This window comes from Ovis canadensis, chromosome 24 (genome assembly GCF_042477335.2).
Source record: "Ovis canadensis isolate MfBH-ARS-UI-01 breed Bighorn chromosome 24, ARS-UI_OviCan_v2, whole genome shotgun sequence".
Classification (NCBI taxonomy): domain Eukaryota; kingdom Metazoa; phylum Chordata; class Mammalia; order Artiodactyla; family Bovidae; genus Ovis; species Ovis canadensis.
Window position 1 is genome coordinate 42,972,111 of NC_091268.1, and position 23,526 is coordinate 42,995,636.

General features: G+C 44.9%; 2 protein-coding genes and 1 pseudogene across 2 annotated transcripts in view; all 3 read right to left on the bottom strand.

Moving 5' to 3' along the window:
- CHCHD2 (coiled-coil-helix-coiled-coil-helix domain containing 2) overlaps positions 1-23,526 on the bottom strand; it is a 47,459-nt gene that overhangs the window by 1,154 nt on the left and 22,779 nt on the right. The window contains exons 3-5 of the mRNA XM_069570941.1: positions 4,409-4,762; positions 1,411-1,660; positions 349-499 (exon numbers count right to left, since the gene is read on the bottom strand). Of these exons, the coding sequence (XP_069427042.1) occupies positions 349-499; positions 1,411-1,660; positions 4,409-4,458 (451 nt within the window). The 5' untranslated portion in view covers positions 4,459-4,762. The remainder of the gene's footprint in view (positions 1-348; positions 500-1,410; positions 1,661-4,408; positions 4,763-23,526) is intronic.
- On the bottom strand, positions 9,926-10,834 carry NUPR2 (nuclear protein 2, transcriptional regulator). The gene is made up of 2 exons (XM_069570942.1): positions 10,477-10,834; positions 9,926-10,148 (listed from the first exon to the last, which is right to left on the bottom strand). The coding sequence occupies exon 1, from the start codon at positions 10,777-10,779 to the stop codon at positions 10,483-10,485; it is 297 nt and encodes a 98-aa protein (XP_069427043.1). The 5' UTR covers positions 10,780-10,834; the 3' UTR covers positions 9,926-10,148; positions 10,477-10,482.
- Positions 18,423-18,779, bottom strand: LOC138428669 (elongin-B pseudogene; annotated as a pseudogene).

Consider the following 23,526-nt stretch of genomic DNA (forward strand, 5'->3'; position numbering starts at 1 on the left):
TCAAGGGGGGTGTGTAGACTGACAATGCTCCATCAAATTTTGTGCACATTTCTGGACTCTGGTGAAATCAGCACTAAGGCTATGCAATAGCCACAGTAAGATTTTGGCACACTAATCTATATCTGCTTAAGGAAGAATTAGACTAAGAACGTAACTGGCAAAAGGTAAGATAATGACTAGAGATCTCTGGACCAGCTCCTTAAGATTATTTTTAGAGTAAACAAAATCTCCTCCAATGTGTCAGTTTAATTTATCAAACACAGACTCCCTAAGTTTTACAGGGTCCAGGAGTACCATTCCGTGAATTAAACAGATGCAAGTTCAATCATGGACTGCGAGGTCACCTACCGTTGGCCAATCTGCACTGTTTCAGCACCTCGCTGAAACCCTCGCAAAGTTTAAGGTCACCCTGGCTCTGGGCACACTCCAAAAACTGTTTCACCTCATAGAAGCAGGGGCCATTCTGCTGCAGTTGTGCCGGCTGGGTTCCCTGAGGCTCCTGCAAACACGCAACATGTAGGACTATTAAAAAAGGAAATCAGACTTACACCCCAGCAAAGAGAAACAGCCACTCTTTGAGGTTAACTGGGGGAACAGAACTAGAATCAGAGGCAAATTAAAGTTCCTATTTCATAACATGAAACACGAAGAAACTTAAAGGCAGAAAGAAATGAGCTGTAACAAAAATTCCAGTCGTAATCAGAAAGATTCACAAACCAGGATGTAATTCAAAGAGGTTATTTGGGCATCTAAAGATCAATGGTTCAGTCATGTTTCATGAAGGAAAAAATGGGATTACTACAGAAAAATAGAGGAACGAGAGCTTTAAGTACACCAGAAATACAATGACATATATGCCCACTCTCCCTAGAGGAGAAAATTCACAAGTCAGAAAGAAGGGCAGTGGCAAATATTAGGAAAGATATCAGACAGCATTGGAGTCACAAAAAAGATTTCTAAACACTTAACTAAGTTTGAGTCTGGATGAGTTAAGAGTGACCAGGAAAAAATATATGTATTTATATTCATTCATTCATTTACGCCAGGCCACCTGGCTTGAGGGATCTTAGTTATCCAACCAGGAACTCAACCAGGGCCCATGGCTGTGAAACAGCTAAGTCTTAACCACTGGACCACCAGGGAACTCCCCAGAACATTTAAAATAAGGGGAAAGGGGCTGCTTGACAGTGCGTCAGGATGAACTGCTACAATTCTACAACTTGGGAAGAAATACCATGTGTACAGGATTCCCTGATGCTGGCCTAATTAAGGTACTAACTCAACTGCCAAATATGGCTCTTGATAAACCATTTTCCACATGTGGAGATAGTGCCAACACATAAGAACCTACAAACAACTAGATTTTCTCATAAAATACACCCACGAAGAGAACGCTGCCCCAAGTCTTACCTGGTAAGTGACGTCAGGCCTTGCGGGTTCAGCACCGCTTCCTCCACTGAAGCCCCCAGTGATGGCGTGACCCAGAGTGTGGCCGACGGCAGAACCCACAGCCACGCCGGCAGCAGTGGTTGCCATCTGGGCCATCATGCCTGGCTGCCGGGGAGCAGCAGCAGGGGAGCCGACGGCAGACGGTGGAGCCACTGCTGGTGGCTGAGCTGCGGGCGCTGGCCTGGGCGCTGCTCTCATCTGAGGCGCGCGGCTGTGAAAGGAAGGAACAAAAAGTAGTACGTTCCCATTCCCGCCAGGTTTGGAAACTGTCAACGTAAACAAGCAACGCCTGCATATTAAAATAAACCTCAGGGCTTTAAATTATCAAATGATAATTTAAAATACGATATACATACAAGAAAACTTCACAGCACGTAATTCCCTAAGCTATTTACATCATTTCCTCTCTTGCACCTTTTGTTAAGGTTGTAATCACCGAGTATAAACTTCTCTTTCCTGTTTATTTGCAACCATCTCCATGTATTCACAAAGTATAGTATCTTTAAGAACAGTTATCCCAAAACTTCATAAAAATCGATGTAACTGTTCATGAGACAAAACCCTCTGCCTTTATGGCACTGACATTCTACTGAGGGATCAAGTGAGCGTTAAGGAAAAAATACTAAGAGAGAGCAGCATGTTCTGGGATGTTTCAATTTTAGGACCGTCAAGGGAGGTAACAACTGAGTAAAGATGGACAGTCATCCAGGGAAATAAACTAGTCCGATTCCTTCATTTCACAGACTGGAAAACTGAAACCCAACAAGCGGAACTGACTAGCCTGGACTGTTATACCTACACTAGAATCAGTGATTTCCCATCTGTAGGACATCTGGATATCTTTATTTCACTAAAATGTCCAGTGGCAACCCACTCCAGTATTCTTGCCTGGAGAATCTCATGGACAGAGGACTCTGGCAGGCAACAGTTCATGGGGTCGAAAGAATGGGACACAACTTGGTGACTAAACCTCCACCCAATATGTCCAGTACTGCTCTAAAAATCTTTCACATAGATTATACTCTCTGTACATTTTTTAGATTATTTCCTTGGGTGAGCTTCCCTCAGTTAAGGCTAGATCAAAAGTTTATCACTTCTGATCAGGTGGTATCCAGTATCTGGTCTAACTTCACAAAAAATGTGGTTTCCCCTCCTTTGGATAGCATCATCTTTCCATTACTGAACTCTCTCTACACTCCTAATACACTGTTTGAACACAATTCACCTTAGTCTAGAGAAGCAATGTGCTACTGTGGTAAATCTTTGGAAGCTGTCACCAGAAAACTGAGACCTTGCTTCTCTATACATAGAGGACAGCAGTGAGCGATCCTGAAGAGAGATCTTAGCTCCCTCTCCAGAGATTGGACCTGTCCAGGGTAATCTGGATGAAAATCAGGAATCCTAACCACTAAACTACCAGGAGAAGACTCTTGAGAGTACCTTGGACTGCAAGGAGATCCAACCAGTCCATCCTAAAGGAGATCTGTCCTGAATATTCATTGGAAGGACTGATGCTGAAGCTGAAACGCCAATACTTTGGCCACGTGATGGCCAAATGAGAATCAACTCATTTGAAAAGACCCTGATGCTGGGAAAGATTGAAGGTGGGAGAAGGGGATGACAGAGGATGAGATGACTGGATGGCATCATCGACTCAATGGATATGAGTTTGAGTAAACTCCGGGAGTTGATGATGGACAGGGAGGCCCGGCATGCTGCAGTCCACGAGGTCACAGAGTTGGACACAACTGAGCAACTGAATTGAACTGAGACCACTTGGGGCTGGAGGCTAGATGCAGAGTTCCTGGTTCTTCCCCTGTTTGAAAGCAAAAATGTTTCCAGGAGGCAAAAACTATAAAAACAGGTATAAAGTTTAACTTAAGTCAGAAACTAGGCAGAAATACACACCCAGAGAGGAGTGCCAGCATCCTGAATGAGGCACTCAGTAGAGAGGTGATTTAAATCACTTATACAGGACAGCCCTTCAGGGTCTTTGTTTACATTTGGCCAATTATCTTGTCCCTTTTTCACACAGTGACTATTCCTAGAACCCTCCCCAAGATGCGTGTGCAACTTTTTGCTAAGATGGATCGCATCGAGGAGGCCTGTGGTATATTCCACACTTATAATGGGGTGGCGCACCCTCCCTTTCTGACCCCTACGGAGCCTGCCTGCTCATGTGCAGAGAGGGAAGTTTTCCTTGACCTCAGGAATGGACACCTTATCTCTTCACTTCAGCAGAGCTCAGCTTCTGCCACTAGCTTTGTCCTTAGTATCAGGGCGAGAATAAAGCTTCAGTTTTACCCCACTTGACAAATACCAGCTGCCTGGCCCAGGGGCCCATTTATCTCCTACCTCTGCATGACCTTGGACAAGTCCCTTATTCTGCTTCTTCAGTTTCCTTGTTCCTGTAACAGGAAAACACCTACCTTCTGAGGCTATCAGGAGGTGCAACTGACCGTATATTTTACAAGTATTTTATGAACCGTAAAACGTCATGCACACGTGAGACCTTAGCCACGGCATACTGGGTTGAGCCCTTGGAACGCTCACTGCTTATGGAAGGTGCTTAAAGGTTATTTACTTGAACTGAGATACGATCATTTTCCTGTTTATACCATCTTTTTTCTGCTTTTAAAAAAATTGTTATTGTTGCTATTTTTGACGTTTCAGCTAGATTACACTTACAAATATCCACTTTCTAGAACTGGCATGTTTTAACACAAAGTGGACTCTAAAATATGTTAAGAAATAACTCATGGACATTAGAAATTAGGAAGTTTGCACTAACGGGAAAACTACCCAAAGCCCCATAACCAGTTTGCCGCGACGGGAGAGAGGCCCACGCCGCCCGACTTCGGACGCCCCCGCCCGTAGACGCCCCGCCGTGCCAAGGCAAAGCACAGCCTCCCTCCGTGACACGGCACGGGCAGGACCCCAAACCCCGAGGTAGTCTCACCTGGCAGGAGGGGCCACGCGGGAAGTGCGGCTTCGGCTTCCACGAGGCATCTCGACTGCACGCCTAAGCGACGTCCACAAGCCGCAGACTCGGAGACCCTGATGGATTCTGCGAAGAGCGAGAGCGGAAGTTGGGAGGCGGGGCTGGTCTTAGCGCGCGGCCAATGAGCGCACAGGCCTTCCGTTCTCCGACTTCTCCGCGGGTCTGAAGGTCACAGGAAGAGCAGGACGTCACGGCTGCGCCTCGTCGCAAGCAGTTGACGTCAGACGCTCGGCGCCAGGACTGTCTAAAAAGCCGAAGGTGGCCGTGGGTGTGGGAACTTTGTCCGAGCTTAGCGCGACTCACAGCCGTTTCCTAGGGCACAAGGACCGTGGCTTTTACCTTCAAACGTTTGCTTATTAATGTGGTAGGTCAGCTCCAGCCTTGAGAGAGGGAGTCAGGCCTCTGGCTTGGTTGTCCCTGGACCTTGGGTCAGTTACTTAACTTTTCTCACCATTAAGTTCCTCATTTGAGTAAATATTTTTTGAGGCACAGTGTGGGCACATAATAAGAACTGAAATTAGGAAAACGGACAATTTTTCGACAAAGCCGAGTTGGTTCTACTTGTGTTTTGTCTGTTCATCCAGTAAACAAAAGTTAAATTCAGACAGTGCTAATGCCTTTTATCTATTCCACACATTTCCGAATCCCTCCATATGTATTATAGAACTTGTGCCCGTAAGTGGAATGATATTCGTTCGCTGATAATGAGATAAGGTGTTCTGAATGATCTCCCAAGTGCTATCTAGGTTCTGGAAACAGAGCAGGAAACAAAAGACTACCTTCATGGAGTTTAAATTCATAGAGGCGAGACACAAACACCTACAGTAATTAGATGGTGGTAATAGGAGCAAAAGCAAGATAAGCGAGGTATAGAGAGTTAGGGGTCAGAGAGGGCAGGAGTGTTTTTTGAAGGGGCAGTATTTGAACGTAGTCCTTAAGGAAGTGGGGAGGCCCAAGGGTAAGAGCTTTCCTGACAGTGAGAACAGCAATTGCAAAGGCCCCAAGGATCTGTGCTTCAGTGATACTTGGTGGAAAATTCTTTTAACCATATATTTTAGTGCCTCTGCAGTAGGGGACAAGTAAACTAATGGCATTTCATGGTGGGCTTCGTGGAAAAGCCCTTGGGATGGGATGGGTTTTATGGAGGAGAGAAAGCAGAGGTAGAACCTCCATTTCTTCTTGGATGTCAATCAGAAATTTCCCCCTTTCACCAGAGGTGACAGAGTGTAAAGCAGCCTTTCTGGCAACAGCAGAATGTTTGTGGAACTGAAGGGTAAATAATGCAAAAAAAAATTGTGAAAAACGAAGTTTTATTTTCACAGAATTTCTTAAAGAAATGAAAACTGTAAATGGTAAGCCCTTGTATTTGCCTTTGGGTAATTCATAAAAAGAGATGGGAGAAAGGAACCTTATTTATATACTTATTTTTAATTGAAGGATAATTGCTTTAGGAACCTTATTTATAAAGGACATTCTGGGACCAGAAGCACTTAGACTGAGGAGAGCTTTGGACAGACAGGCCATTCATTCCTAAATTGAGAGAAAATTAGATGTTTCTATAAGGTTATTTTGTGATAGTAAAAGATTAAAAACAGTCTAAATCTCTGTTAGTAGAATACAGATTAAAAAAATTATGGCCACACTCACACAATAGCAGTTCAGTTCAATTGCTCAGTCCTGTCCGACTCTGCGGCCCCATGTACTGCAGGCCTCGCCTCCTTGTCCATCACCAGCTCACGGAGTTTACTCAAACTCATGTCCATTGAGTTGGTGATGCCATCCAACCATCTCATCCTCTGTTGTCCCCTTCTCCTCCTGCCTTCAATCTTTCCCAGCATCAGGGTCTTTTTAAATGAGTCAACTCTTCGCATCTGGTGGCCAAAACATTGGAGTTTCAGCTTCAACATCAGTCCTTCCAATGAACATTCAGGACTGATCTCCTTTAGGATGGACTGGTTGGATCTCCTTGCAATCCAAGGGACTCTCAAGAGTCTTCTCCAACACTACAGTTCAAAAGCATCAATTCAGTTCGGCACTCAGCTTTCCTTATAGTCCAACTCTCACATCCATACATGACTACTGGAAAAACAAAGCTATATATAAAGCTACAAAAAAAAAGTTTTTCTGTATATTGATATGAAATGATTTCCAAGATAAACTGTCAAGAGAAAAAAAGCAAATGGCAGAATTGAGTGCTATTATTTGTGTGAAACGGAGAGAAAAGACCATATTGTGTGTGTATAAAATATATTTAGCTGACAACACTGGTTGTCTTGAGGCAGTGGCACAAATTCAGTTAAACAGTAATAAAAATTTGAACAAAGAACTCTTGCAGACATTACAGATATTTGATACAGACATTTGGCTGAAAGGACTCTTGCGGTTAACAATTGCAGAGGGAGACAAAGGGTAAGGGGAAGAATACCCTGAAGGCTAAGATAAATAGCAGAAGCTTTAAAACTTTGCAGACTTTGTTCCATAAATTCCATATCTAGGAATTTTCAAAAGTTGTGAATGTGAAAGAAATTAGCCATAAGGATGTTGATTTAACAAAATGTATGTAAAATGTAACATTTTAACAAAATGTAAGGATGTTGATTTAACAAAATAGGGAAAACCTGAAATACCCTAAGTGTCTTGCAATGTATTTTGAATTAGTTAAATAAGTTCTAGTACCTACATATGATGAAATGTTAGGCATCCATTTAAAATGTTATAGAAGAATATCTGACATGAGAATTGTCTTCACAAAATATTAAGTGAAAGAGCAGATTATAAAATAGTATATACAGTATGTATTTTGAGAAAGTTCATATATATTTTAAAGACTGGAATTATATACAGCCTAGTAGTGATGTTATCCATTGGATACTGCTCTCTCTGCTTCCTTCCTTTTTTTTTTTTTTTTGGCCTGTCTCTATTTTCTGTCTACAGTGAACATACAATGAATAAACCTACCCTGGTGGTTTAAAACATGTCCTCAAATTCCTTGACATTCCCTTCAAAAGGTGGAGCCAAATTAAATTCTCCAACCTTGTGAGAGACCCTGAGCTAGAACTACCCAATGAAGCCGCTCCCAAATTCTTGACCCACAGAAGCTAAGATAGTAATTTGTTACACAGCTATATGTAACCAATACACATAATTTCTACAGTGACCATATTTGAATTTTAAAAGCTCTACTATCTAAAATGGGCAAAATCTAGAACACTTTACGGGTTGCTTTAACATAGCTGATGTCTATCTGGGTATGCTGTACTTTACAGCAGAAATTGCAAGGAACTGAGATGTTTAAGACACTAAGGTCCATACACTGCGTACTCAGTTGCTCAGCTGCGTCCTACTCTTTGCGACCCCATGGACTGTGGCCCGCCAGGCTCCTCTGGATTTCCCAGACAAGAATACTGGAGTGGGTTACCATTTTTCGCTCCAGGGGATCTTCCTGACCCAGGAATCGAACCCGGGTCTCCTGCATTGGGAGGTGGATTCTTTACCACTGCGCCACCTGGGAAGTCCATACACTGTAAATGTAGTTTTGTGTTTGGATAACTAAGACCTATGTATATGATTATAGTGCCTTGCACATACCAGACGAAAAAGAATGAATGAGTTTAACTGATGATCTAAAAGTACAAAATACTATAAAACAAGTTGTCGTGTTGTTTATATGAAGTTCTAAAGGATTTTAAGGGAATGGATATTCAGTGTGAATGATGGCTTCAGGGAGAAAGTGGCACTTTTAAGTATAGCTGACACTAGCTGTAGAACAATTAAAATTGATTAAGGGCACCCTGAGTAGGATAGCACAGATTTAAATGAAGAGGAAGAATTAAATATGGTGAGTTTAGAGGACAGAGACCTGTGTCAAGATCCAGTGTGTTTTTGGAAGCTGTGAGAAACAAATTTAAGAAAATCCAATAGATGATTTCCAGCACAATATAAGGCTTCTAAGCTTTTTAACCTACAAGGTTACAGCAGTCACTGAGGGTTTTTATATGATTAAAATGATCTTCGGGAAGATTAATCTGGCCATGTCTGAGATGTAGCAGAGGGGGACTAAGGGTAAGGAAAACAAATCCTGAAGGCTAAGTAAGACAGTGGTGATGGGAACACTATTAGTAACTACTTGCCTGTTATGTATCAGGCCGAGAGCTTTATATGCATTATTTCATTTATGCTCTTGGAGTAAGTACTGTATCATTCCTAACTTATAGGTAAGGATACAGATGTATAGAGTTTAAGCAACTTGCCCAAGTCCATACAGGCATTTTACTCCAAAGCCAGGACTCCTACCACACTGCCTGAATGTTGGAGACATTTTAAAAGAATTAATGAGTGAAAGAACTTAAGGCTTCCTGACAAGAGAGGAAAAAGAGGGATCATGTTCTGTAAACTTAAAAATAATTCCCATTTACTGAGCACCGATTATGTGCCAAGCCCTTAAGTGTGTTAGATGTTTTATATACTGTATCAATAATCAGTTTGGCAGGGTACTGCTACTGCTGCTAAGTCACTTCAGTCGTGTCCGACTCTGTGTGACCCCATAGATGGCAGCCCACCAGGCTCCTCCGTCCCTGGGATTCTCCAGGCAAGAACACTGGAGTGGGTTGCCATTTCCTTCTCCAATGCATGAAAGTGAAAAGTGAAAAGTCGCTCAGTTGTGTCCGACTCTTCTCGACCCCATAGACTGCAGCCCACCAGGCTCCTCCGTCCATGGGAATTTCCAGGCAAGAGTACTGGAGTAGGCTGCCATTGCCTTCTTCGTTTGGCAGGGTAACCCAGTATTATTCCCATTTTACAAATGTGAAACCTGAAGCTTGGCAGAAGTTGAAAGTAGTTACCACTCAAAGTCTGCTGAATGCCAGGTCAATGAAAAGCCATCGTTAGGATTAAAATTCAGGTTGCTCATTCCAGAACACCACCCTTCTTTCGTCAACAGGGACTCACCACTGGGTGCAAAGGCCTGACAGGATGCAGGCTGAAGAGACAGGAAAGGGACCCTCCCATACTCTGCATAATGTTTAATTCTTGGACTTGGAATTTGTGGGTGGTTCTGAGCCACAAAAGGATGTCTACAGTTGATGAAAATGGTGGTGGTGGGAAGAGTGAATGTTTTTGAGTATCTGTTATGTCTTCTAACTTGTATGGCCTCTGGAAAGTTACTTGAATTCTATGCCTCAGAATCCCCTGTAAAATGGAGATAGCATTCACTTCAAAGGATTGTTGTGGGCCAGTAGTGCCGAGAACCTAGCATACACCATTTAAATTTAAAATACTTGTATTCTGACAAACAAATATTAAGGGTACACAGTCCTAGGTGACATTTGAATTAAAGTCTTATTATACAAATTCCTATCTTTGTTCTGCCTGTATTCATCTGTGTCACTTCTTTACACTTAAGAACTCAAAATATTTGTGGGCTTGAAACAAATTACCATAACAACTTAACCAAAAAAAACACCAGAAGACTTAAAATGCCACTCTTGCTGCTCTCTTTTAATGAAAAACCCTAAACCCTAAGCAGGCATACCCACTTGGATGTTACTTAACAATCAGTAAGGAAAAGATACTGAAGCAGTAAACTTAAGCGATGTTGAAAAGAAGTTCTGCTGACCAACATGGACTGCTCCCTTTAGGACCACAATTACAGCTGGAGTCAGAGAAAATACTTATATCAGGTCCTTTGGGTATGGGTATCCTGTAGAAAACCAGACAAAAAACAAAATTCAATTATTCTCTTTAGTCCGTGCATAAACACTGCCATTAAATCCCTTCCTTGAATTTTTAGGAAGATGTTTTCTGCGTTTCCTAGCCCCGTCTACCCAACTACAATTTCCAAAATATAATTTTACACTATTCTAACCGCAGCCGGGAGAGAAGCTGGGAGTTTAGGGGGCCCACTTGGCTACAGGGCAGCCTCAGAAGGGGGCGACTGTGCCGAGTCGAGTTGCAGGGGACGGATCGGAGCGCCGCCCGGGCGATCGCACGGCTCCGCGGGGCCCGGGCCGCTGGCTGCCCGCACGCACCGGCGCTCAGGTGAGACGGGTGCGCGGCCGGGGCTGCAGCTGGCGCTGGCGACGCTTGCGCTGGCTGTTCAGGAGCTTTTGCGCGATCTTGCGCTCGTGGCCGCCGGGCACCAGCCAGTTGGTACGCAGTTCTCGCTCACGCCGCGTCCGGCCCTTAATGCGACCGGCACCGCAGGCTGGGAAGTCGCGCAAGTAGTAATAATCCGGGCAGTCATAGTACTCCTCCTCGGAGCCCAGCGGCGGACAAACGTCGGGTGGCGGTGGCTGGGCTCGAGGCTGGACAGCGGGAACGGCCGAGTCCATCGCGCCGGCTCGCCCGCTCGGGCGGGCGCGCGCGTTTCTGAAGGGCCACGCCCTGCGCTTCGATTGGCTTCGCTGGAGGGGGTGTGGCCTAGGGCTGACGTCACAGAGCTGGGATGCTCCCCGGCGTGAGGCCTCTGCGCTGCACGCAGTCCCGGGAACCATGGCCTTTTTCTCCATCCAGTTCTGTAAACCCCCAGTGGGAGAGGGGCATTTGGCAAACCCAATCGAAGGCTCGTTTAAGTCGGTCAAAAGTGGGAAATTAGCCAATTATCAATAGTGAAGGGGCTGTGCATTCGTTGGGGTGATCAACAATGAGCATTTTGTCAGGTTATTTGATGATATGAGTTAAGTGCTCAGTAATGGTGGTTTGATCGCTAAACCGTGTCGGACTCTTGCGACTCCATGGACTGTAGCCTGGCAGGCTTCTCTGTCCATGGGATTTTCCAGGCAAGGATACTGGAGTGGGTTGCCATTTCCTTCTCCAGGGGATCTTCCCAACCCAGGAATCGAACCCAGGTCTCCTGCATTGCAAGCATATTCTTTACCAACTGAGGTAAAAGGGAAGCTTTGCGCAGTAATGATGCAAAATGAAAAATAGGGTTCTGAAATAATGCCTCTGGTATCCCAGAAACGTATTCTTTAAAATTGATCCATTCGTTTGTCTGCACCGGGTCTTAGTTGCAGCACACGGCTGTTCTACCTTCGTGGCCGGCATGTGGAATCTGTAGCTGGCATGTGGGATCTAATCGCCTGATCAGGGATGAACCGTTCCCTTGCATTGAGAGCGCCAAGTCTTAGCGACTGGACCAGTAGGGAAGTCCCCCAGTAATATATTTTTAAAACACATCTAAATTAAAAGGAAATGCATCAGAATGCTAAAAGTATTCCTGCTGCTAGGGACATACATTAGTTCTTTTTCCTTTCCATAGTCCATGTGTTTGATAAGGAGTAGGAAATAAGTATTAAGCTAGCAATTAAGGGAAAGTTACCTTTCCTGGTGGCAGGCCAGGAAACGCGCGGCAATTTCGGATTATCCGCGGGTGCCCAAGTACTGTTGTCAGGGGACTCTGGTGTGATAGCCTGATGCTCTGGCAGCTCGGGAGTGAGGGCCGAGTCGGGGAGCAGCCGCGCGCGCCCTGCATCCCACCCGCCAGCCCCAGCTACGTCCAGCCCCGCGGGCATGGGGGAAATGATGTTCGCGGAGAGCAACAGAGGCTAGAGGAATCAGGCCGGGTGTTCGGCGCTGAGAAAAGGCCAGGCTTACTTCCTCGCCGGGGCTGACGCACCGCGGAGCAGGAGTCATTAACATCCAGCGGCACCCGAGGCTCTGCGGCGACTCCCAGGTCTAATTGCCTAATTACTGTCTCCCTAAACGCTGCTCTCAGGGTATTATTGCCAACAATGCTTTTGTTTGCGTTTGGTTTAACTAGTGCAGATAATTCTCTTCCCACAAATGTTGCAGCCATCCCCCCTGGGGACTTTTCTTTTTAATAGATGGAAAATAATTCTCTACTTAAGAAAAAAAAAAAGGCCTCAGATATTTGATCTTGCTGAGTTTCTGTCAGTGACCAAGTTGCCAATTTGAGTTTTTTTCCCCTGCTCTCTAAAGTCGTGTCCCTGGTGGGGCGTGGCCTACATACCGAGCTCTGAGGGCAATTTTGGTAGTTCCTTAAATGAGCAAGTCTCAGGAGAGTGTTTTTAATAAAACACCCAGGGGATTTTCTCTTCCACCCTCGTGTCTTACACCTGCTACTGGGAAAGAGACAAACTAATGTTTATTCCTATACCACTCTCCCACACATTATCTCTTAAAAAAAAAAAAACTCTTTAGAATTTTTAATGAAAATATTCAGATATTCTCAAAAATGAAAATAGAACAAAGAACTCTCATAGCCCCTCACAAGGGGGGCTTTTGCACAATTATCAAGATCCTGTCTGGTTTGCTTTATCCCTTTCTGTTTTGCTCTGCTACAGATCTTAAGTTATTTTACTCGTGTGCATCCAATGGTTTAGTCACTAAGTGGTGTCAGACTCTTGCAACCACATGGACTGTAGCCTGCCAGGCTGCTCTTTCCATGGGATTTCCCAGGCAAGAATACTGAAGTGGGCTACCATTTTCTTCCCTAGGGAATCTTCTCAACCCAGGGATCCAACCCATGTCTCCTGCTTGGCAGGCGGATTCTTTACCACTGAGCCACCTAGGAAGCATGCATCTCAATATACAGCTCTAAAACACTCAACCTATTTCTTACATAATTTTGATGTCTAAACGACAATAGGAAACATACAACTTGGAATACATTTAAAAATCTACAGATAAAATTTGCTTGTTATTGTGTTTAAGTCACTTCTTATATAGGGCGGGCCCCTGCCCCTTTCCTTTTGCCCTGACATGACTTGTTGCAAAAACTGGGTCAGCCGTCCTGTAAATAAATGCCCCACTTTGTGGATTTATCTGCTTCCTTGAGATGTCATTTAACTTGTTCCTCTCTTTCCCATATCTTGTCAGTTGAGGTGGATTCTAGAGGTGGGTTTATGCACAGGTTCACTTTCCTAGGAGGTGATGTGTTTTGGCATCACACTGGGAGACCCACAATTTTAGTGATTGCCCCAATTTTAGTGACCAGTGGGCTCAGGTGGTGACAGCCTATCCCTGCAATTGTATAGTTCAACATTAATAGTTTCAATCTAATAGTTTTAACCATGGTTCTTTTTTTGTTTGCTGTTGTGTTCATTTGTTATTATTTCATTAGGTGCTGTGAGATGGTAATTTTTAAAATTCAATAATTTCTTGTACATTTATTAACTAGAATTATTTCCCTCATGAATATACCTTAATATACATTTTTTTCTTCCAGTTTTATTGATATATAGTTGGTGTAGAGCACTATATAAGGTTTACAACATAATCATTTGACTTACAAAATGGCAACCCGCTCCAGTATTCTTGCCTGGAGAATCCCATGGACAGAGGAACCTGCTGGGCTACAGTCCATGGGGCTGCAAAGAGTCGACACCACTGAGTGACTAACACTTTCACATTATCATGAAATGATGACCCCAAGTAAGTTTAGTAAACATCTGTATCATCTCATACAGACACAAAATTAAAGACACAGAAAAGCATTTTTTGTCCTTGTGGTGGGAACTCTTAGGATTTGTTCTCTTTTGTATATAATACACAGCAGTGTTAATTATATTAATCGTATTGTATGTTACATCCCTGGAACTTGTTTGTCTTATAGCTGGAAGTTTATATCTTTTGACAACCCTTGTCCAAACCCCCACCCATACCGCTCTCCCACACATTACCACTAGACCTGTCCTACCAGAAATGCCACAAGGATTCCTTCAGGTTGACATGAAAGGATCCTAGACAGTACCTTGTAGTCGTATGAAGACATAAAAATCCCTGTTAAATGTAAATACTTGGGCAGTATGTCTCTGGTGGTCCAGTGGTTAAGACTCTGCACTCCCAATGCAAGGGGCCAAGGTACAATCCCTGGCCAGGGAGCTTGATCCTGCACGCTGCAGCTAAGGCCTGATGCAAACAATTAAAAACAAATACAGACTTTTAAAAAAAGAATACTATCAGGAGTTGTGAAAAAGCAACTTACAGAATGGAACAAAATATTTGCAGATCATATATCTGATAAGGGGTTAATATCTAGCATATATGAAAAACAACAAGAACCAAAACACAACACTGGTTAAAAATGGGCAACAGACTTGAATATACTTTTCCTCTTTCGAACCTTCCTTGCTGTGTTGATTTCTAGATGGAGTCTGTGCCAGATTCCAATTAATTGCCTCTTGACTCCAAATTCACCCTTTATTGCTTGCTGTGCAAAAATTGAGGTGGACCACTTGAGTATTTTTTTCTTTACCAGCTGGCACAATGTTAATTTTTGTCAACTGAATGCTCTGGAGAGTAACTGCAGGAGGAAGGGGTTTCCCTTCTCCTTTTATTAGGTAGTTAGTCAGATATGAGCTGGTGCCTGCCCCATCCTGGACAGGGTCATCTTTCTCTCTGCCTTCCCTACCCCCACCCCACACTGGTGATCAAAACACACCTCAAGATCTTCCCTTTTTGTGATCAAGGACCAATAAGTTTTCAGCCTTATCAGGACCAAACAAGATAAAACCTGCCAGCACAGGTGCACCAAGACCTAAAAGATGACTCAAAGTAACCCGGGGTTCATTATATTGTATTTGTAGTAAATTAGCATTTCAGTTTTGCCCCACCCACTCCTCCCCATGGTAGGTTCCACTTGGGTGCTTGTGGGTAAGTGCCTGTGCACTAGGAGGAAAGTTACACAACCTAAAGCTGCCAATCAGCTTAGTCAAATAACACAGGACAGAGAGAGGGACTTGCCACCATGCTGAGAAACCAATCCGACCCTGTTGGAGGCGGCTTCTTGTTTCCAGGCAGCCTGCTTTCCTTCATTTTCTCTCTCTGTTTGGAGTGTACTTCTGCTCTGCTTAATACAACTCTTGCTATTTACAACCACTCTCTGTCTCTTGATTGAATTCTTTCCTTTGGGGGATAAGTGAGTGAAGTTGCTCAGTCGTGTCCAACTCTTTGCGACCCCATGGACTGTAGCCCACCAGCTTCTCCATGCGTGGGATTTTCCAGGCAAGGGTACTGCAGTGGGTTGGGATAAGAACCAAGGAAACTCCCGTTTTGGTGATAACAATTCTAGTGTACTCTTGTAGCAGGCTCCTGCAGTGTGCATGGATTCCTTAGTGCTCAGCTCTTGCGGTGCAGATGGCTTCTCCAGCACCACGGTTCCAACTCATGTAGCTCCTCCAGAGCCCCAGTCCTGCCATGACAGGGGCCAACACCACCCAGCACCCCCCAAATTCTCCCCACCTTGGATGGCTTTGTCTCAGGATGCCTCCATTGAGATTCTTCTCCATGAATGACTTTTCTTGACACTCTAGATGGTAAGTGTGTTTTTTGTTTCTTTACTTTATATTTTGGCTGTACTGGGTCGTCATTGCCACACTCAGGCTTTCTCTAGTTGCCGCAAGCAGGGGCTGCTCTTCATTGCATTGCATGGGCTTCTCATTTCAGTGGCTTCTCTTGTAGAATATGAACTCTAGGCATCCAGACTTAAGTAGTTGTGGCACACGGGCTTAGTTGTTGCCACAAGGCACGTGGGATCTTCTTGGACCAGAGATGCAACCCTTGTCCCCTGCATTCTTTACCACTAGACCACCAGGGAAGCCCTAGATGGTAGGTTCTTGACACATTCTGGAGGGCTAATTTCCAGCAACTACCATTGTTACCAAACTTGCTGGCATATTGAGTGCAGCACTTTCACAGCATCATCTTTCAGGATTTGAAACAGCTCAACTGGAATTCCATCTCCTCCACTAGCTTTGTTTGTAGTGATGCTTTCTAAGGCCCACTTGACTTCACATTCCAAGATGTCTGACTCTAGATTAGTGATCACATCATCATGATTATCTGGGTCGTGAAGATCTTTTTTGTACAGTTCTTCCGTGTATTCTTGCTACCTCTTCTTGCTATCTTCTGCTTCTGTTAGGTCCAGACCATTTCTGTCCTTTATTGAGCCCATCTTTGCATGAAATGTTCCCTTGGTATCTCTAATTTTCTTGAAGAGATCTCTAGTCTTTCCCATTCTGTTGTTTGCCTCTATTTCTATGCATTGATCGCTGAAGAAGGCTTTCTTATCTCTTCTTGCTATTCTTTGGAACTCTGCATTCAGATGCTTATATCTTTGCTTTTCTCCTTTGCTTTTCACCTCTCTTCTTTTCACAGCTATTTGTAAGGCCTCCCCAGACAGCCATTTTGCTTTTTTGCATTTCTTTTCCATGGGGATGGTCTTGATCCCTGTCTCCTGTACAATGTCTCGAACCTTATTCCATAGTTCATCAGGCACTCTATCTATCAGATCTAGACCCTTAAATCTATTTCTCACTTCCACTGTATAATCATAGGGATTTGATTTAGGTCATACCTGAATGGTCTAGCGGTTTTCCCTACTTTCTTCAATTTAAGTCTGAATTTGGCAATAAGGAGTTCTCAATATGCCAGCAAGTTGGAAAACTCAGCAGTGGCCACAGGACGGAAAAGGTCAGTTTTCATTCCAATCCCAAAGAAAGGCAATGCAAAAGAATGCTCAAACTACTGCACAATTGCACTCATCTCACATGCTAGTAAAGTAATGCTCAAAATTCTCCAAGCCAGACTTCAGCAATACGTGAACCGTGAACTCCCTGATGTTCAAGCTGGTTTTAGAAAAGGCAGAGGAACCAGAGATCAAATTGCCGACATCCGCTGGATCATGGAAAAAGCAAGAGTATTCCAGAAAAACATCTATTTCTGCTTTATTGACCATGGCAAAGCCTTTGACTGTGTGGATCACAAGAAACTGTGGAAAATTCTGAAAGAGATGGTAATACCAGAGCACCTAACCTGCCTCTTGAGGAATCTGTATGCAGGTCAGGAAGCAGCAGTTAGAACTGGACGTGGAACAACAGACTGGTTCCAAATAGGAAAAGGAGTATGTCAAGGCTGTATATTGTCACCCTGCTTATTTAACTTCTATGTAGAGTACATCATGAGAAATGCTGGACTGGAAGAAACACAAGCTGGGATCAAGATTGCCAGGAGAAATATCAATAACCTCAGATATGCAGATGACACCACCCTTATGGCAGAAAGTGAAGAGGAGCTAAAAAGCCTCTTGATGAAAGTGAAAGAGGAGAGTGAAAAAGTTGGCCTAAAGCTCAACATTCAGAAAACGAAGATCATGGCATCTGGTCCCATCACTTCATGGGAAATAGATGGGGAAACAGTAGAAACAGTGTCAGACTTTATTTTTTTGGGCTCCAAAATCACTGCAGATGGTGACTGCAGCCATGAAATTAAAAGACGCTTACTCCTTGGAAGAAAAGTGATGACCAACCTAAACAGTATATTCAAAAGCAGAGACATTACTTTGCCAACTAAGGTCCGCCCAGTCAAGGCTATGGTTTTTCCTGTGGTCATGTATGGATGTGAGAGTTGGACTGTGAAGAAGGCTGAGCACCGAAGAATTGATGCTTTTGACCTGTGGTGTTGGAGAAGACTCTTGAGAGTCCCTTGGACTGCAAGGAGATCCAACCAGTCCATTCTGAAGGGGATCAATGCTGGGATTTCTTTGGAAGGAATGATGCTAAAGCTGAAACTCCAGTACTTTGGCCACCTCATGTGAAGAGTTGACTCACTGGAAAAGACTCTGATGCTGGGAGGGATTGGGGGCAGGAGGAGAAGGGGACGACCCAGGATGAGATGGCTGGATGGCATCACAGACTCGATGGACATGAGTGTGAGTGAACTACGGGAGATGGTGATGGACAGGGAGGCCTGGCGTGCTGCGATTCATGGGGTCACAAAGCGTTGGACACGACTGAGCAACTGAACTGACCGTTGTTAACGAAAGTTCAGCTTCCCTGTATACCAGTGCCAAAGAGAATCTCAGTTTTGGGTGAAATAGATAAGGAGAGCTTTATTACTTCACCAGGCAAAGGGCTTCTGCCATGAAAAACTAAGTGTCCCAACCCAGGAGAATTTGTTTTAAAGACACCTAAATCTCTTTTAGTGGGAGAGTGGGGCAGTTGAGGCGGGGGTCTTACTGCGCAGCTTGTCCGTCGGCTCTGCTTCCTGAGTCCTGCGGCTTCATTACCTCTGGCAGCTCGGGTGGGCTGGAGAAGGGCTCTATTCACACGTCTTCAAATGCCTCATCTTCCCTGAAGGCTAGCCCCACAATCACTGGGGCCTGAGGCAGTGCCATTTGGCTGGTGAAACCACACTCGCCCAGTGTCTTGCTGTCATCCAGAAGGTGGTCATCCTTGTACAGCTGCTGCTCATCCGGCAGACGCTTGAGGATACCCTGGATGATGCGCTTCAACTCAAACACGGTGCTCGACTCCTTGGCTTCAGTGAAGATGGTGGTCTTGCCGCGCCGGATCAAGAGGAACACGTCCATTGCAGCTGTGGCGGTGGCGGTGGCGGTGGCGGTGGCGGTGGCGGTGGCGCAGCTGCCTGTCCTCCTCGACTGCCAACCCAGGAGGAGTGAATGAAGGGTTTTATAACAGGGACTCCAAGGTGGGTCTCTGACAAGATTAGGGTGTGTGCACCTTTTCTCAGGTGATCTCATCTTGATGAGCTGCTCTGATCTCTTTAATCAAGCGGTTTCTTGATGGCTCCTCCCTTGATTAGCAACTCCCTTGATTCTGCCCTTTGGAACTCAGGAAAGGTCGTGGAGGCTGGAGTCTCACAAGAAATGTTGTAGCATGCAGCTTAGTTAGGTAGGAGCAGAGAAATGGGGCCAGGAGCCAAGCAACAGAAAAGTCATGCATCTTGTAAACAGTGGGAGTCCATGGGCAGATGAGGAAAGCAGGCGCCTTCAGACTGACAGGAAATTGGGTGATGAGGGCCTCAATAGGCGACCAAGAAATGTGAGGAAAGGCAGGAATCCCCTGCATCCAAATGTAACCTTTTCTCATTGTGCTGTCATTACAATAAGATTAGCCTGACAGATAAGAATAGTCATCAGGGATGTATACCAGGACATTTCTACTCTAAGCTAAATAGAAATAAAACCCCTGCTTCCCTCAGTAAAATGGAGCTGGGATGAAAAAATCAGGAAGGTCAATGCCCAAACTCCTCAATCCCCAGGGAATATTCAGCCCCCTCATTCTTACCCTCCTCAAAACCAACTTGCCAAAGAAACTCTGGTTGGCAGCTCCTCACCTGCCTACCCACTCTCCCTTTGAGAATGTATCCTTGCTGGTTGGCAGCTCCTCACCTGCCTACCCACTCTCCCTTTGAGAATGTATCCTTGCTTAAATGAACTTTTGCTTTACTTTCTAGACAAGTCTAGAAATGTTGCCCAAGTTGTCTGTGGGAAGATGGAAAAGCTAACTTTAATCTACTCAGAATAACAAAGAAGAATGGTTTACTTGTTTAAAGAGGGGACTTGGGGACTTCCTTAGTGGTCCAGCAGCTAAGACTCCAAGCACCCAATGCAGGGGGCCAGGGTTTGATCCCTAGTCAGGGAACTAGATCCCACATGCCACAGCTAAAGAACCTGCACACTGCAATGAAGACCAGGCATAGCCAAATACATAAATAAATACTACAGAGTTGTGGCTTAGCTGGTTAAGAATCCGGCTGCAATCCGGGAGACCTGGGTTCGATACCTGGATTGGGAAGATCCCCTGGAAAAGGGAAAGGCTACCCACTTCAGTATTCTGGCCTGGAGAATTCCATGGACTCTATAGTCCATAGCGTTGCAAAGAGTCAGACACAACTGAGTGACTTTCACTCACTCACTCACCTGCTTTCTTAACCTCTGTGCTTCATCTCTGAATTCTTTTGAGATGAAGAAAGATCCTGGAATTCACTGACAACAGAAATGGGACAAAGGGGCCTCTGTGCCCTGGTGATGCACAGGGCCACACTCAGGTTCACCACTGGTGCAGCGCTAGGTGACTTCTGTGCCATCCAGTTACCCATGGCTGTGTAAGTCTCCAGCAAGCTGGGTCTCAGCCCTGGTGCTCTACCTCAGCCTAGGGAGGTGATGGATATACCTTATCTATGCAGATCCTATATTCTTTAGAGCTCACTTTATTTTTCAGCTAGTAGCCAATCTCTCTTTACTGAAATCCCCTGTTACAGTTGATAAAAATCTATATATTAAAATTTAGCTGTTCCAGCTGCTCTGTGGCTGCTGCTGATACTGCTAAGTTAGTTCAGTCGTGTCTGACTCTGTGCGACCCCATAGACGGCAACCCACCAGGCTCCCCCATCCCTGGGATTCTCCAGGCAAGAACACTGGAGTGGGTTGCCATTTTCTTCTCCAGTGCAGGAAAGTGAATGTGAAGTCGCTCAGCCGTGTCCGACTCTTCTCGACCCCATGGACCGCAGCCTACCAGGCTCCTCCGCCCATGGGATTTCCCAGGCAGGAGTACTGGAGCGGGGTGCCATCGCCTTCTCCAGCTCTGTGGCTTCCATCTCCTAATTTGACCCTGAGTGATAAGTGTTCCCGACCAACATAACAAGGATGAAAGACACCCAGCCTTTCAGCATTACACAGTGTAGTGTGCTAAACCATAGCGGGACAGAGTGTGAGAACGGTGAGTAAGAAGGTGCCTGCCTGTCCATGACAATGAAGAGGGGATCAGGGCACTCTTGCGTTCATCATCAGTAACACCTCCTCTTGTCTTTCTTCCCATGTCACTAAATCTCTGAGTGGCATCAGTTCTCTCACAAGTCTGATCCATTCTCTCCAGCCCACTGCTGCTTCGCATGCCGGGTCATCATCATCTCTGGCTGGTTTACTGTGAAAGTGAAGTCGCTTAGTCGTGTCCGACTCTTTATGACCCCATGGACTATATCCTACCAGGTTCCTCTGTCCGTGGAATTTTCCAGGCAAGAGTACTGGAGTGGGTTGCCATTTCCTTCTCCAGGGGATCTCCCTGACGTAGGGATTGAACCCGGGTCTCCCGCACTGCGGGCAGACGCTTTACCCTCTGAGCCAGCAGGGAAGCCACCGTGAGGGCCCTCTAAATATCCTCTTTGCATCCCCTCCTTGCTCACTTCAGCCTGTTCTTCACAATGAGGCCAGAGGAATTCTTTTTTTTTTTTCAGAGGAATTCTTCTAAAAGACAAATTTGAGTCCTTGATTAAAAACTCTTGGGACTTCCCTGGTGGTCCAGTGGCTAAGACTCCGAGTTCCCAATGCTAGTGGCCCAGATTTGATCCCTGACCAGGGACTAGATCCCAAATGCTGCTACTTAAGAGTTCACATGCTACATCTAAAGATTCCACATGCCACAACTTAAAAAAAAAAAAAAAAGATTCCACGTGCTGCAACTGAAGATTCATGACACAAGTTAGAATGAAGATCCCACATGCAGCAGCTAAGACCCGTGGAGCCAGATAAATAAATAACTTAGAAAAAAACAACTGTTGTTGGCTGCCCATTGCCCTTAGGTTAGCATCTGGCTCATTTGTCCACAAGGTTTGGAAAGATCCCGCCCCTCCTCACCTTCCCAGTTTTATCATGTGACACCCTTCCCTACATCCTTTCTCTCCAGCCATACGGAATGTCAGTTTCTTTGGGGACCTTTATAAGTACTGTTTCCTCTTCCAGGAAAGCCTCTCCCTAACATCACTCTCACCCTTTCACTCTCATCTTTGCTTCCTTAGCTCCTCCTTAACCTCAGCTAAGATATCTGCTCCTCTGAGAAGCCTTGCCAAGCCCATCTCTCTCTGATCCGGCTAGGTGCCTCCTGTGTATAGTTCAAGCGAACCCTGTACTTCTCTCGTTATACTTATCACAGGTTGGTAACTGTTAACATGTCTCCTCACGACTGTGACATGAAATTCATACTTTACGGCAAGAAAGGAACATTTTAAACATGAAAACGTTCCCCTGCCTTCTCTCTGCCCTCTACTCTGCCTTGTGTATCTGCATTACGTATTGACCAAAACATCCCTTAGGCAGACATACCTGCTCAGCCATAGAGAGCAGCGTTCTCCCAACACCAACACGACAGCTCCTTAAAATATGACATTCCTTCCTGATTTTGTAAGGTGTTATGATGACCCATCAGGATCAGATCAGGATTGTGTAAACTGTTGATAGTACATCATTTAATGTATAGCCCTCTGTCCCCAAAAACTTATTTAATTGGGCTTTGACTTTTAATGGGCAGAACAGTTCTCAAAGTTTTCTGAGAGGCCGTTCCTGGGTTATAATCCTCAATATGACTTGGATAAAAATTTTGATTTCTTTCATAGATGTCTGTATGTGTTCAGTTACTCTGTTGTGTCTGCCCTTTGCGGCCCCACGGACTGTAGCCTGCCAGGCTTCTCTGCCTCTGGAATTTTCTAGGCCAGAATACTAGAGTGGGGTACCATTTCCTCCTCCAGGGAATATTCCTGACCCAGTGATCAAACCCACATCTCTTGCATCTCCTGTATCAGCAGGCAGAGCTTTACCACTAGGACTGATTAGTATTTCTTTGACATCTAAGCTCCATGAGAACAGAAACTCTTGTTCACCCTTTTTGCCTCAGGAACTATTATAATGCCTGATACATATTAGGGGCTCAGTAAATGTTGGGGGGACAAAAAGGATGAATAAGCAAAGGTGACAGGGAGAGTATGTAAAAGTACGTCATGTAATCAGAGTGTAGGGGTATGGTGTTCCCAAGTCCAAGCTTATTCTGCTCACCACATTAACTCACCAATTAACTGAGAGAAAGTGTTGAAGCAAGGAATATGACTTTATTAGAAAAGCTGGCTGACCAAGAAGACAGCAGGCTGCCATCTCAAAATAACCATCTTACCGAGGTCTGGATGCCAGGTTCTTTTATGAGCTGGGAGGTGAGGAGGTAAAGTAAAAAGGCCATTAACCTTACAAATATCTCCTGGAACAACTAGCCTCGGGAAGGGGATGTGTTGATTTCTTCCTTCCTGTAGCCATCTACAGGTGGACAGGTGAGCAGGGCGAGCTTGGACTCTGTAACACTTTTAGTGAACAAAAGCAATGGGAAGCAAGGGTTAAGGTAAAAGAAACAGATCCAACATGGAGTCAGTTCTTCCCTGTAACAATTGGTAGGAGAGGCTGGATCCGAAGGGACCTGTAATTAATACTAAGCAATTGGTACTGCTGCTGCTGCTGCTGCTGCTGCTGCTGCTGCTAAGTTGCTTCAGTCGTGTCC

Bases quoted from the DNA above. Each gene is read 5' to 3' on its own strand.
- NUPR2 (XM_069570942.1), bottom strand. From the start codon at position 10,779: ATGGACTCGGCCGTTCCCGCTGTCCAGCCTCGAGCCCAGCCACCGCCA.